This window comes from Ornithodoros turicata, chromosome 1 (assembly GCF_037126465.1).
Source record: "Ornithodoros turicata isolate Travis chromosome 1, ASM3712646v1, whole genome shotgun sequence".
Lineage (NCBI taxonomy): Eukaryota > Metazoa > Arthropoda > Arachnida > Ixodida > Argasidae > Ornithodoros > Ornithodoros turicata.
Window position 1 is genome coordinate 129,835,063 of NC_088201.1, and position 16,345 is coordinate 129,851,407.

A 16,345-nucleotide genomic window follows, 5' to 3' on the forward strand; every position below is an offset into this window, starting at 1 on the left:
TTCATCTTTGTGCCTAACATTTGTTCTGCAGGATACAGTGATATATGTGATATCTGCAGGATATATGTGATGAGCCATACTAATCTTCTTTTAGCCTTACGATTTGTGCCAAGGGAGCTTCCATGAGGATGATTGCATTCATCTGTATAAGACATTTTAATCTTCTAGTCTCGGGGAAGTATGTCATACCTCAATTTAAAGTTTGCAAAGACATTTCATATTATTTTTTACAGTGCAATGCACTGCGTCCACATAAGGCATTCTAGTCATTTTAGTCATATGGTGTTTTTATATCTTTTACATCGAGGCCCTATATTTAGCTTGTATTTGTGGTTTACATTGATATTTCATTGAACAATAAAACGTCTTGTTTGCGTAACTTGCGCTACTTTCTGCTTGTTGCGGTAACGACTATATCTTAAACAGCCTGGCTGTGAGGCTGTTGGTGGCAGGTTAATGGTGCAGAAAGTGACAGAAATATTATCCCACACTTGTCCCATAAGGGTCCGAGGCGTGTCTCCTCTGACTGCCCTGGGACAAGTTCGGGATGTCATTAGGAGTCTCACTTTGACAGTTTGGTGACACTGCCAGGACTTGTGACATCCCAGGGATGTCAACTTTCTCCCGCGATGGCATCCTCAGGAGAGCCTTGGGATGTGTTTGTGTTTTCTGGGGTAATAAGCCCACCACAATTTATGGTCAACTTACCAATCATCTAAACGAGAATTAGCCGATGCAGGCTATAAACGTGGACGACACAAACACGCAAATTTGAGTTCATCCGTGCCCGGCGCCTTTTGTTTTGTCACCACATGTGACCAACAATGGCGGCTAAGTTTGCGCCCGCCGACATATCAGCTTGAACTGAAACAACACGCGACTAGCGTAAATGTTATCTGACTATAAAATGCAAAGTCGCGCGCGGGAAACTGCCAACGGCGAACTGTGACTAACCCAGACATTGCAAACACCCAAGTAACTAACATAATAATAAACTAACGAACATGCAGCCCTGCTAAGCCGCATGGCTGCTAAAATGTGGCTTTCGTTCGCTAATACGACTTGGACACATATAGAAGGCCGTGAATTTGTGTGGTTAGTGATGTTATGTTCTTAATCACGACACATCATTTTACGAAGCAGCATTTTCCATGGTTTTCCTTGTTTCCAGAACATGAATCCATCCCATCCTAAAGTTGGCAATACGAGAACATGGATTTCGAGTACGTAGGTTTCAGGACCAGGAATATAGAGGTCCTCCCTTATTCATCACTTGACAGGGAGAAAGCAGGAGAAAAGAAAATGAAAGAAAGGAGAAAGAAAAGAAAACCGGGCAGCACTGACCCAGATAGAAGCGCGTCGCCGCTTTCCACTTTTATGACATCACCAGTTGTGTTTTTTCCTTCTCCTCCTTGTTTAACCCAGGAGCGAGTCGAGCGGGAACGCGCGCGGCAATGTTCAGGTGTATTTTTTTCTACGAAAAATACTGCGTACAGAGAAATTTTTTGTGTTAATCATCAAGTTAAATTACCTGCTTCCACAACGCGTTCGGAACGGAAAATTTTTTAGATGGCATTTTGAGCTCCTTTAACATATGCTCTAATCTCAGCACACAGCACAACACGGCATTTGCGAGCAGCTTGCATCACGCTATTGATAACAGAATAGCGGAGGCAACCTGGATGTGAACTGAACGATGCGCCCTTGTAGCTGCGTCATATGTAGATGTGTGTCTTATCTTTGCGTATGGCTATGACTCAGCTGAAACAAAAGGAAACAGGAAACAGTTTCAGATGGAGTGCGAACTCGGGTCACGCGGACAATTCAATGCCGTCCACGTCTGCCAGGAAATAACAGAGTTTTAGTGCAGCGTACGGTATCGCCTTTGCATACGAAACGGGTAACGTTGTGCTTCAGCGCAATGCCCAAAGCTCTGTTTTTGTCGCACGCGGGCGCAGAACCGCCAACACTATCCCTTGCGTGTGCAAAGGCGATAGCGTACGATATACTAAAACTCACTATTATCTGGATGACAGGTAATTTCATGTTGTCTGTTTCGACGCCGTTGGAAACGTTCGCTTCCAACTGAAATAAATTAGATTGTGACTTAGCCTCTCCGGAGTGCTTGAGATTATTCGATATATTCCCGTTGCTACAGCAGAACTGCACCGCACACGAACTAGAACGCGCACGGAATAAGAACAAAACAAAACAGAATCGCGGTTCCAATCGCCTCATCAGACACAATGTTTTGTTCTCCGTTCAACATTGTTTGACCTGGCTGTAATGTGAAAGCACGTAACGTAAGATGGCAGATAAAACAACAAGGAGTTCCAGCTGTCTACTTTTATAATCCCTCCCGTCTGGCACGTCCTATAGTTAATTAATTTCCAAACAGCGACCGGGACAAACAACTGCTCTGCAGACAGTCTGGATATGTCTCGAACAAGATTTAAACCTTTATTACTTCTTCAGACTTCATCATATATGATGTATATGAAACGTCTTTCGAATTCGACAGTCTCCGTAATTATGTGCCCTTGGTCATTTTGATGGCATGAGGCTGTATAACTCAGCTAACTTAGCGATTTTCTCAGCAAACTCAGCAAACACAGAGCAAGAAACAGCGCTTCTTTCTTCGCAATTGTGCCGTATGTATATGTCGCAAGATTTTATAATACTGGATATATCACGGTTGACGGTCTGATTGCAAGTATTTTCGTCGATCGAAAAGAATTATGTACCTAGTACTCTTAGAACAGAGCGTGAAATGCAGCCTCTACTCTGTGACATTCATTTACTCTCGCGAATGTACTCTCAAAGGAACTATTTAGCCCCCATATGAAGTAAAATTACTCCTTTTCTCTGAGAGCGTGGTAGTGGTACATAAACTGAGTGTGGATGTAGTAATGTCACATGTCATATAGACTAATCTGGCATTAAGAATACCCAATGTGTGACCGAAGGCGATGAAGCTGCTGAGCTGCAGGATCCAGAGTAGGTTGTGAAAGCCTTGGCCCCTGATGGAATTCATAAGAACATCGTATTGTTCTCAGTCAAAGCCGATTCAAAGTTGAAAGTTTTGTCGAAACCAAAGCTGATTCCCCTCAGGGTTCAAGAAATCAATGGATCATTTTTTTGAGGTTTACACGAAGTTACAAAACCACGTGGGCGTATATAAATACATTTTGTAGAGCGCATGTCACTGCTAGCAACACTGTTCAAATGTAATAAATATAGGCACACCGTCGACGGATTGTTGGAGTACCAGTAACGTTACAAGATCCCAGCAACGTACATTTGTAACGAATATAGTTACTTGTTCGACAACCAATTTCAAAAGAAAGGCTTCGTTACGTGGAACAGCACTGATTACAGTAAAACAGTCACTTGTCAGCTTGTGTTATGCACAACCGTTACCACTGTACACTTTTTTGCAAACCTGCGACGAGAAAGAGCAGAAAAAAGGCCCCATGGGATGATGTAGCCATTGCAAGGCGACTAGTTCGACGGCAGTCAGGTTACAATTAGGTTAAGGTTATATTTCTTTCCCAAACTTGATATCGCGCCGCGGAGTTGTGGAATCAGATTTCTTTTAACCAGATAAAACTGCATCCCATTTCGAAGACGTTAGTGAACAAGATAAGTCAGCTCTCGTACAGCTGTCCCTGATATCGTTTTTTTTTTTAAATTGCGTGTTAGCGCCTCGAAGCAGCTGTAGCTATGAGGGGAGTGCAGATGTGGGCATATGGAGATAGGACAGCAGGAAGGAGTGGGGGACAGGGGGGGTTAGTATGCGTCCGGGGCCGACTTCAGGGGGAACTGTGCCGACATTCACCTGGAAAGTCTCGGAAAACCCAGGGAAAAAATTAGGCAGCAGTGACGGTGTTAGGATTCAAACCCACCACCTCCCAGTCTTCAGGAAGATCTTGGCTAACACCAACGAGCGGGTCTCCTTAACCAGCTCGGCCGTGAAGCTGGTCTTTATATAACTGTCGTAAGTTTTCTGATGCTACGATGTCGTGAAGAAAAATAATAACGAAAGAATGAAGCACGACGTCAGAGTAGCTATTTAATACGTGTGCTTTCGGGCAGAGCCTGCCCTTCTTCAGCTTCAGCTTCGTTATTGTTTTTCTTGACGACATTTCAGCGAGCTCGACTGTGTATTATTCTACCCTCTTGATGCTACGATGGTATGGAAACACGAATACTCACGAATATGCAGTACTTTGTGGGTTCTTCTCCATTTGGGCTCACTATCAGATGGAACGGGTTCCCCTGTTTTTTGTAGATGTTTTCCATGTCTAGTCCAACCCGTGAGGCCTTGTATAAATGCTGCCAATCTGATGCGTCTTCAGTAGGGGGCCAGATGGGCCAGCGAGAAATTCCAGCATCACGCATTATCGTCCCGAATGCATGTAATTCTTCTTCCTCCCAGACATCTGAAATTATACAGAAACAGTAGGGATTTTCAGAAGATCGTAAGAACTCTACGAAAACGATTCGATAAATGAAGCTGTCAAACCAGAGATCAGCAACCTGATGTCATCAACTCTGAAGAAGTAAGCCGATTGGCTTATTATGGTTTCGTTACCATTATCGTGTGCACCTTCCGATCTACTAAAACTGCCTTGTAATAATAAACTATGGTGAGCGTTAGCAATTCCGTATCAAGACATCGACCGCTACACCGTTGCTCCTATTCCTTTTCGTTTTCTCAGTGCGCGGAAGAAATAGGATCGTCGCAAAGTGCGTGGATCATTTATGTACTTCCCTAATACAACAACGTTTGAATTCGCCGAACAGATGTGACACCAGAGCCATACAGGGTGTCCCAGAAAACATGTCATTGAATTATAATAAAAAAACTACACCACCTAGAGTCATGCGATCAATGGCATTTGTTCTTACTGGGTTTTTGCCACCTCCTCATGTGAAGGTCGTGTAACGTAAGTTTAATTATGTAAATTTCTGCGAGCTTAAGACGGAAATTTGCCTAGTAAAGGTCACTTTTTTACCCCACCAATGTGAAGAGCGTGCCTAACGTAGTCAAATTAATGATAATTCACAGGGATATTCGGGAGCTATCCCATGGGAAAAAATAGCCGAACATCATGCTCTATGGAGCTCCCACAGAGTAGCGCACGATGAATTTTTCAGCGCAATCTTTGTCAGTCCGACGAAAGGAGGTTGGAAACCCAGCCCTCCCCGACACCACAGAAAGAGATAAAACAGGCACGGCTTATCACGTCCGACTTTCGCTGGGATAATGCTTTCCCTCTCCCAATTTTAGGAACTGTTACTTTTTCTACTATCACTCTGGGGGCTGGCTTCGGAACCCCCTTTCGTCGCACTGAGAGCGGTTGCGCTCAAAAAGTCATCGCGCCCTTTGGTCCGGTGCTCCGAAAACCATGATATTCGGCTATTTTTTTCCGATGGGATAACTCGTGAATATTACTGTGAATTATCATGAATTTGAGTGAATTCGGCACGCTCTTCATATTGGTGGGGTAAAAAAGTGACCTTTACTTGGCAAATTTCCGAGTTCAGTTCGCAAATATTTACATAATTAAACTTGAAGTACATGTCATTCACATTAGGAGGTGACAAAAACCTAATAAGAACAAATGCTGTTGACCGCATGATTCTAGGTGGCGTAGTTTTTTTTAAAATTATAATTCAATGACACGTTTTCTCGGACACCATGTATTACCAGGCGTTAATGTATTCTGATCCCATATGTTCGCCCCGTATATCTGAGCAAAAAGTTACAGTCATCGCCGGACAAGCGAATTATCACATTAACGAGGCGAATCTACACTGCGAAGGAATGGCAAAACGGTCATAAAATAAGGATATCATATTAGCGAGTGCCATGTTAACTAGGTTGGGCTGTTTTATTCTTCATATGACGGTCGCTGTATTGTAATTAGGGCTACCGTTTTTTATTATCAGACACGCGTATCATCCTGTCGTCAGTGAACCATAAAAACATGGGTACCAAATCTTGCCCATACGAGACATCAACTCATGTACTCAAAGAGAAACGAGAAGTACAACATAAAATTGAGAATCAATTATAACAACGTAACTATGAAAATAACGTACACTATGCTGCACTTCCCCCTACATTTCGTTAACGGTTCGCAAGATTTTCTACCCTACTACTATACTTGCGAGGCATTTTTATTGTTTGAACGTTTTCTTCTCCGTTATTATCTTCCCTGCTATTCTGAGTTTGAAATTCCCAGGTGATTAAGATCGCTCTCATGATGAACAATATTTCTTGGAGATAAACTTTGAGCGACACATTTAGCATGGTTGTGTAGTCAGTCGTATGCCGTTGTGTCACTTGTTGGATGCGGTACAATCTAAGACCGTAGGACTCTTTTGTTTCGTTTATCTTGCGTTATATTCTGTATGAGTCAATTTGTGCTGACAACATAGTTGGCTTGGTCATAACAACTTACTGTAACAATTCGGACAGTATCGCGGAGACAACCATCCATAACAATAAAAACTAAAGTGTTCTTTATCCTAAGGGAGAATACGCCAGAATCCATATAGCATATGCATTGGGCGTCTTGAAGAAGAATGGCCTGATATGGGTCATCCCATGTACCTAATTTATAATTTCAATCACCATTTCAGTCAACTATTTTCATAACAATTCAGCGAACACATGTTGCTCCTAAAGGGATCTTCGTCCGCCTCAAAGTTTGCAACTGTAGACCGCGTCTTTATGCAAACTGTTTGTTTTTTTCTTTGCACTCCTGTCATGATCTTTTAATATAGTGGTCGTTTCACGAAAACATTGTAGGTGAATAAATCGGAAATTGCTAGCGGTATCAAATAACTTGCTGATTGATAAACAACCTTGAGACGTCCGTCAAAAGCTGATCAGTGTGTGGATCATTTGCATACGTTAATTTATTACATAAAAATCATATTTTTTGAAGTTTACTTCAAATCCTTTGGGCACCTGTTCCGCACCGATGGGGACCTATAAAAAAACATATTCCAAAAGATCCCGAGTTCACATTTAGTGATTTTTTATGGTAATTGATTTGTATGGTTTTCATGTTTCGTGCGCGGTGTAGCGCGGTATAGCGCTCTTTCGCTTAGCTATACGGCATTCAATAGCGTGTTACTTCAATTACTGGGGTGACGGAAGATAAGGAACTGAGATTTATTATCAATAACAATTTGGGACTTTACGTCGCGACGCAAATGAGATAATGGGGGACGCCACAGTGGCCCGGTATGTGGGATTAGTATTGCCCACCTGAGGGTTAATTCTTTAATGTGCGCCAAGATCTCGAAACACGGCAAACTACATTTAACGTCCCTCACGAAAGACGGTGTGTATGAACAACTCTGCTGCGTTGGAATCCGTATTGTTGGGATCAGCGGGCGGACACGCTACCGAATGAGCACAGAGGGCGAAAAGAAACGGTGGAACAAGGGCCTCTTCGGTATCCCTTCACTACTTGACTGAACCAACTCTGTCCCCTACTGGTACACAGCTATCGTGGCCGTCATCATCACGCTAAAAGCATAACGTCTCATTTACCCTACGACAACGACACGTGCCGTGTCCCAGGCAGGCAGAAAAGCTAAAGGAACAGCTAGGTGTGTCTTGCGACTCTTCCTTGTCTTTCGTCGCTAACCAGGTGGATGAACATGCGATTCGGAGACGGACCGCTGAGCGAAAGAGAGCACTCCCTTACAAAAATAAGTCTTGAATTTCTGTGGACATCTTGTTGGGTTCCAGTTGATGCAAGTCAAACTCAATGGAATTTCAACGTGGATTGACTTTGGTCAACAGTACCTCAAAAGAATTTTTATTGCCCTGCAGTCATTCTAAATTCTATTGTGCAATTTCTATGGCTTTTCTGTTGTATTTTAATTGAGTTTAACATGTACAGTAACAGGATGTTTACTAAAGGATATTCAATACGAAATCTGCGAACTACACTTGAATTCCTCATATGTTGCAGTACTGTGACTATACATACACACTGCCTGAAACTCAAGACTTCTTGGTTTTTCTCATGTGTCATCACGCCACAATGCAGCCTTAAATAAAAATGATGCTACGTATTTACATGAAGATTATGCCGTAATGGCGCTTTGTCAAGCCAGATTTGGGCTTTTCAGATTTTAGCATGAGTGACAATGGTGCAAATCAGGGGTAAAAATGAGTTTTACAGGGCTGAACCCCAAAGCACAACGCCCTACCTATAATGCATAGCCTGTTTCGGACATCCTCAAACAACCTCTAGCATGATGTTTTCATGCAGCGTGCATAGGTAAAGAGAAGAGGCACGGTGTTGACATATGCACTTCCTCAAACATTCTGTTCCAACAATGTAATTTTGGGTTGTAGGCTCTACCATCACATACTCCAAAACGTTTCTTTCAGGAAAGTCACTGAATATGTTTTTCACCACCCTCAAGACATTTATGTGCACTGCATCTCCAGTGTCACATCCAATGAGGGCACTGGATCGAGAAAAAATCCTGATAATGCGTCCAATGGTTCCATCTGAGTAAATATAGGAGTTCTTCCGCACTGTGCTCCACTAACGACTTTGGTGTCCTCAGTTCCGGTGCTGGATATACCTGTGGGTACACACAACAGAGACCCCATCCTTTATGCACAACTTTTTCCTGCGTCCTCACACCACGAGCATCCGGGAGCCCCATTGAACTGGCTCGTGTTCGCCAGATCACACCTCACTATGCTGTCTACAGCACATGGTCCTGAAAACTTTTGTTGTACGAACATTCCCATCTTTATCATGCAATGTGACACCTGTTGGTAACAGTTCACTAATGGTTTTTACGAACGGAAGCAAGGAAGTGTTGAAAACAGGCTTTTGAACAGTCATAAACCTGCCAAAAGCATTTTGTGAGTACAGTGCTTATAAAGCAATACATTAACCATTACGAGAAGTGAGCACATGCTAACTTTGGAGCTTTCGAAAAGAGGCACTCCATCGGTATTCAATGTCAATGTAATGTCGCCTGCATTCAAACGCAAGTTGTGGTATTGTATGCTCTCCGTGATTGCTGTCACGTCATATCACAGAATAAGATTCTTCTTGCTGAGGCCTTGAGACTCCAGCAGCCGGCGAAGTTGTTTCGCGAAGTCCACGACAAGAAAATAAATGATGAGGATTTCATTACGCTCTCCGATGTGTGTGATGAACTATATTTCCGACATGACACCTCAGTAGCTTCTGCAAGTTCACCTATATATTCACTGAACGTCATGCAAAAAAGTGCTTCACATACTGCTCTTCAACGACAGAAAAGTGTCTGAAGAAAGCAAACTTTGATGATGGGTATAATATCCCTTCAGGCAAATGTGCATTGATGAGCTTCACCATGTTTTCTGTGGCCTCCTTTGAGCATCCATGACGTACACTGTGCACCATAACCATGAGAAAACTCTCATACCGCTACCCCACCGTTTCCGTGACATGAGCACGAATGAAGTTTCAAACACACAAACGTGTCAAACAAATGATGCAGTACAGGAATACAAGCAATGCAATGCTCTGGTTCTCCCGTCAAAATATGGCTTCGCTTTCGACCGTAGTTTCGCAGGCGAGGAGTGAAACCCCTTCGTCTACGTTGTGTTACTGTTCGAAGAAGCTTTCTAGGAGCATTAAATTTACAAAACTAGCTGGAAGTTTTAGTAATGCACACTAAAGGATAATACAAAACAAGGATAATATTGATCATATATTTCCTATGTTTACAGCGAGCTCAGTCGCAGTCGCCAGGTGGCAGCCGCAGGCAGCCACAAGGCCACAGTGGCTAGTGGGGCCGCTAGCCGATCTGATAGCACGAATGCATTTGGCGGCATTTTGTTTCCTTTGCTGGCGTTCCTGTCCATCCCATTGCGTACGTACTGAACGCGATGAGTCACGTTTTGGTTAAGTGGTTAACCGAAGAGAAATGGGATGTGTATCCGGTAAGGAGCATCGTGGACCCAGCTATTGGTCTCCGACTGCTCACGGAGGCGGACGCCATTAAGGATTTGCGAGGTACCACTGTACGCGTCTGTTGGAGAGACGGAGAAACGCCTGCACTCGCAAAGCTTCTTCACTTCGGTGAGTATCATTTAGTATGTGAGGATGACGCGTCCTTTGCTCAAATATCTAGGTATCGCATTTGCTGAGATCACGTAACATCTTTTCTGTCAGGGAAGCCGCAGACGCTGGAAAAGAAACGAAACAAAATCGTGACGGCGGCTGCCAGTGAAACCCACGACACCGTGCCATGGGAAGGGACGGAGCCACTCACTCCACAGGTAACTTATTTAGAGGAGGACCAGTAGGAATGTTTATCCAGCCGATATTTCCCAAACGTGTCACTCGTGTGCTTTGGCGTTGTGGTAAAGAACTGCTTTCATTTGCAAACAAACGGCACGCAGGAATGAACGTATTAGGCCCGGTTTCACCAACGCTGGTTAACTTTGAATCGAGATCAACCGTTGTTAAAACTCAATTCTTTTTTGTAAACGATAGTTGGTGATGTGATGAATGTTTCAGTCACAATAACTCCCCTTTGTGAAGCACAGCTAAGCGTTAAATTCAAGTTAAGGACCGTTAATCTCGGTTAAAGTGTTAATCGACGATGGTGAAACCGGGCCTAATACGTTCATTCCTGCGTGCCGTTAGTTTGCAAATGAAAGAAGTGATATGCATTATTGTGAGTGAATCGTGACTATTTGCGTGACTATTTTTGCATTTTATTGGCTATTTAGGTGTCTGGAGAGCCTATATGCCAGCCTATCTCTATCGTTTCTGGTGCCTAAGTTTCCGGGCCGTATTCATTATCCTTGCACAAATTCCTGAAATGCATTTAGTCTACTGGTTTTCATCCTTCGTCAATATCCCCCGACATCAAGTCATTCTCTCGTCTTTCCTGTGTGCACTCCTGAAGGCAGTTCATCCTACATATACCGGGTGTTTCACATAAATCTCCGGTCTGCATAATTCGCAATCATGCTATGCTATAGAAGAACATTTTCTCTGAAAAAGATATCTGAGACATCGGCCACAACCTGAGAAGTGGGCAGCCCATTTGCTTTTGCCCATTAATTAAGTGAATATTTTAACTAGTAGATTTTACTTCTGACGCTTTTGGAACCTCTATCTTATGTATCGAGACCTTCAGTGAAGCATATTCCATCAAAAGATCTGCTTAAACACTTAGAGACTTTTTCGAGCAATTAATTCGTTTCAGTTTACACATTTCCTGCGTGGAGTAGTGTAATAATGTGCTTTTTCACTCAGCTATCAGACCCCAGATTACATGCCAAGCGAGGGTGGAAGCACTTGTATTAATCGTGATTAAGGGGCACCACAACACCAACCAGCAATACAAGGGAACATACAAGAGGCGCATTATTACGCTATTCTGCACAAGACATATGTAAACCAGAACCAACTATATTTCTCGAAAAGATAACGTGTAGAAACGAGTTTTTTCCTGGAATATGTTTCACTGAAGTTTTTGATGTGTAAAATAGCGGTTCCGAGAGCTTTTAAAGTAAAATTTAAAATGTATGATTTTTATTAAATTAATAAATATATGCACATGAGCCACTCGCTGTTCACCTGATGACCCATGTCTCAAGGCCCTTTACCCGAACGAAATTTCTTCAGTAGCACTAGCTGTTTGCGAATTATTCAGCTGCGGGATTTGTCTGACATAATACATCAATGTCACGATTTTAACTCAGCTAAATAAATATGAGCCTCCTCCATTTTGTCTTTCTGACGGCCTGGGTGAATGCAGCTTAGGTATTCACTTGTGTCGCTTACTTTAGTGTGCTCTGTTTGTGTTTGTACATGTGCTTTGTTTGTGCTTTGTGCTTTGCTTACTGTGTATTGATTTCAAGGGTGCCTGCAGCACATGTGCGAACAAAATTGAAGCGTTGGTTACCGAAAACCTCACTTTGAAGGAGGAGAACGATGTGCTCAGGAGGTCACTAGAGGCAGCTCAGAAAGCATCTGGTATGCCGTAGCCTTTTGGTTTTTTGGTTGCATGGCCAAGCTGCATAAATAAGACAGGATGTAGTCTCTGAATTGTGGCATGTAGTGTTACTCGTAGCTATTGTATGCAAGTGTGGACTGTGAACCAGTGTGTCTGCAAATGACCTACAACATTATTGTTCTCTAACAGCACTGTGCCACTGCCGTTAGCATAGACATCATATATGCAATGGTTGTGTGCACATTCAGGATAGCGTAGCACAATTTACTACAGAACTTGTTTGCTGCATGCCGTGGGTGTAGGGCTGTTGCATGGCCGTGACTGTTGCTGCCTGCTTTTCTGTTCTCAGTTTGCTTAAGAACATTATGCTGGCACAGAAGATGTTTCGCTAGTAATCATTGTTGCATTGAAAGGTAGCGCATGTGTTTACCTTATTGTTCCAGAGCCGGCAAAGATGGTGAAAAGACTGCAAAAAATGCTCGAGAACAAAGACAAGGTAGTGAATGAGGCCATTTTGGAAACCACAAAGGTGCGTATCAGTGGTGAAACCAATCTGATCACATTGCTGCATCAGAGTTTGCACAGAGTCTTGAACCTTGGAAAACCTTGGACTTGAAAGTTCTAATACCAGGTCCTTGATTTTAGGTCTCCCGTGAGAACAAGTCAACCAGCAAAAGGCAACTTTTGCTGGTTGACTTCCAGTTCCAAAACAACAAACTTATGTGGGTTATTGAAAACAGATACCACACCACAGGAAGACACGCATCCTATTAATATGTGAAATTATGCTGGGGAGAGGGAATTATATAACAACAGCAATTAACTTATGTTGGAAATCTTGTGCGTTCAGGTTGACATCGGCAGTGGTGTGATTGTCGAAAAGGTCATTCTAGAGCGGTTGGAACGGGCTTGCCAGTGCAGCCCAGGCAAGTTTGCCCGCTCCCTCTTGCGTCACGTCTTCACTGAAGACGAGCTTCGGGGAAAGACTCTCTTTGGCACCAAGAGCAACCTACACAAGGACAGACCAGCTAAGGGAGCCCTTGATCCAATTCGTACCAATGCTGTCATAGGTAAATATGTTTATGCTGTCTGGCTTTTTTACTCCTATCACATCTGTTTTGTGCAGTATCACTTCTGTTATGTTTGTCAATCAGAGGCATGTCCAAGCAGATATTGTATCCTAAGGAAAGGGCAAAAACACAGGAGAGTTCCCATGTACACTTTGGTGGTGTGCGGTAATAGTCATCATGCACCGAAGTAGTTCAAAGTCGGCAGGCATGTCGTAAAAGCTCTCTACTTACATATGCTTGTCATTGAGCTGTCGCCAAAGGAAGCATGCATGTCATGTCTCAAAACAGTGCTAAGAGTACCAAAGTTTGCGATTTTTTAAATAAATGTAACTGGGCTTTCTATACAAGCTAAACCCTGCACGTGAAGAGCTGAGCAGATGTACATTCCATAACATCCTTACTCTCACAAAAAATTTAGTTTCCGAAAAATGTTTGTAATGTCAACAAAATCGCTTCAACGCGCATACTTTAGGGAGTAAATTTGTTGTTGTAATATCACGCTAGACAGGAGCGCTTCCAATAGAACTCTAGGGAATGCCTTGAGTAGACATACACAAAAATCAGAAGAGTGCTGTTTGTTAAACTCAACCAATATTTTTACCTTGAAAACATCCAGCGCTGCGTGCTCATCCTCAGGGGTGGCATGCTGTAACAGTTCTTCCTTAAATGGGGTAATAGACAAAAAGAAACTACACAGGAAACACAAAAAACTAGATGCAAAATAAATAATTTGCCAAACTCCAAAGAAGATACTTTACTTGCAATTTAAAATTCTGCGATGAACTTTACCAAAAATAACTAACCTTTTTATGAGAGCAACAATATTTTTTGTTGGAATGTGCATCTGATGTTCTTCACGTCTAGGATTTCGTTTGTATAGGAAGTGTCAACCATTGGTATTTTAGTGCTGTTTTCAGGCGGCAGTAACACTCAAAGATACGTAAGCAGAGAGCTCTGTGCCTCCTGATTTCTAACTACTTCTGTGCGCTATGACGGTCACCGCGTGCTACTAAAGTGAGCATGTTTTTTTTTCCTCAGGGCGTCAACTTTTGAAGCCCTTTTGCTGTGGAACCCTTAAAAGTTTGGGACTAATATTTCGTATTTGACATCCCCCTGCCACCCCAGAGCACACTGATTTTCCCCCCAAAATTGTGGTGCTCAATCAGCATCGCTGGATGAGTTGGCTGCAATGCACCAGCCCCAATATCATGCAATAAACAGGAAAGTGGCGAGGTCCCATCGCAAGCTGTGTTATGTGTGATTTTTTGTGGGTTCTGTGAAGAGTTTCCTTGCGAATGGGAGCATAGTTGCTTTTGGAGTTGGCTCATAATGCATACGAACTCTTTTTCGCTCCTTATGCTGCCCTTCATCATCTATTCACACCCGCATGCTGCACACAGCCACTGTCTTCACACAGCATAGCAGATGGGAAACGTGTTTTACTGATACAGATATGGGTATATAAAATGCATCTTTTTGCTACTGTCAATGTGACAGTGTTTCGTACAACATTCGTGTGACAATCATTTGTATAATGCCATGCTTATTTTCTTTTTTTTTTTCTTTTTTAGGGTACACATGCAGCAAGTTTTCCCAAGCAAGCATCACATACATAAAAAATAGCCTGGCGTCAATGTTGGCACGAGAGATGAGGTGAACGGATGGCGCAAGGTACAGTGGCAGCAACTAGTCTCCGCTTAACTGTAACGTTACCCTATGTTACTGTAAAGTTCTCTGCTGCTAATGTACACGCATAGGTCGGTGTTTCTGTCCTCCAAAACTCCCGATCAGAATCATCTGATCAGGTGTGAGTTCAGGCCCTGCTGCGCAGTCACGTGAAGGTTGACATGGCGTATCTATGAGCTCGATCATGCCGCATATTAGTGCTGCACTCAGCGAATAATATCACACTTGTAAACAGAGCAGGTGTGATGTTATCTGGTGAGTGCGCTAATATGCAGCATGATCGAGCTCTTAGATACGCCATGTCAGCCTTCACGTGAGTGCGTAGCAGGGCCCGAACTCACGCTTTATCAGATGATTGTGATCGCGAGTTTTGAAGGCGCGAAACGCTGAGCTATGTGTACACGTCATGGCATTAATGGGCACAAAGGCAAAGTGCAATATTTTATATGCATAATAAAGTGAACATATGTTTTCAGCCTTTTCTCTTGTCTCTTAATGATAATGCTATTTCCAGCTGTATAAGACGCAACAGCAACAAAACAAATTTAATCGAACTGGACTAGCCCGTACTCTTCAAGAGTGCCGCGTTCACCACTTGATTTTCATTACACCAAACAAAACAAGCAAACCAAAAATTTTGGTATGTGTTGAATTTCAACACATGCTCAATAGAAAAATGGTGCACTTTCAATCAAAAGCGGTTCAACAGAATTTCAATTGGTACACAATGGCCAATTTTCAACAGCTGTCAACACGAACACAACAGTTTCACTTGCAGTTTTCAATAGAACGGCAATGGGCATCGTTGACAGAGTTCAGTGGAGTTTCAATAGAACCTCAAAAAGATTTTTCATAAGGGGCTGCTCCGCTTATGCGCAATATATATATATATATATATATATATATATATATATATATATATATATATATATATATATATATATATATACGCTACAAAATTTAGGTTCGAACGACCAGGATGTTGAATATAGATAGGGGAGACCTATTTTCCTCGAAATACTTAGCAAATGTGAACCACCCAATGCAAGCTTGCTTGTAACGCTAGACGTTACCTCCCTTTACACTAACATCCCACATGAGGATGGCGTGCTAGCAGCGAAGGCGGCGTATCTGAAGTACTCCGATCGCGCGGTTGACCCATCTGTATTACCAACTCTACTCAACTTGATCCTCAAAAATAATAACTCCGAATTTGACGGCCGCCACTATCTACAAATAAATGGCACAGCTATGGGAACCAAGATGGCATCAACGTACGCAAATATTTTCATGGGTGCACTAGAGGAAAAATTTCTAGCCGTGCGCGACAAAAAACCTAGTCTATACAAACGCTTCTTGGACGACATATTCATGGTTTGGCCACACTCCGAAGAAGATCTCACAGGATTCATTCGCGATTTCAACCTGGTACACCCCGCCATGAAGTTCACCCACTCCTTCTCGGCAACGACTGTTAATTTCCTAGATGTAAAAGTAACCTTAACCGAGAAGGGCTTTTCCACTGACCTGTACCGAAAGCCAACTGATGCTCAGCAGTACCTTTCCTTTAACAG

At 42.8% G+C, this 16,345-nt stretch overlaps 1 protein-coding gene and 1 long non-coding RNA gene across 3 annotated transcripts in view; one reads left to right on the plus strand and one right to left on the minus strand.

Annotated features, from left to right (window-relative positions):
* LOC135378594 (neprilysin-1-like) overlaps nucleotides 1-16,345 on the minus strand; it is a 189,077-nt gene that overhangs the window by 125,558 nt on the left and 47,174 nt on the right. For both annotated transcript variants that reach the window (XM_064611656.1, XM_064611655.1), the window contains exon 6: nucleotides 4,216-4,442. In XM_064611656.1, coding sequence (XP_064467726.1) covers nucleotides 4,216-4,442 — 227 coding nt within the window. The remainder of the gene's footprint in view (nucleotides 1-4,215; nucleotides 4,443-16,345) is intronic.
* Nucleotides 12,500-14,932, plus strand: LOC135368942 (uncharacterized). The gene is made up of 3 exons (XR_010414900.1): nucleotides 12,500-12,544; nucleotides 12,866-13,085; nucleotides 14,657-14,932. It is a non-coding gene; the product is annotated as an uncharacterized LOC135368942 (long non-coding RNA).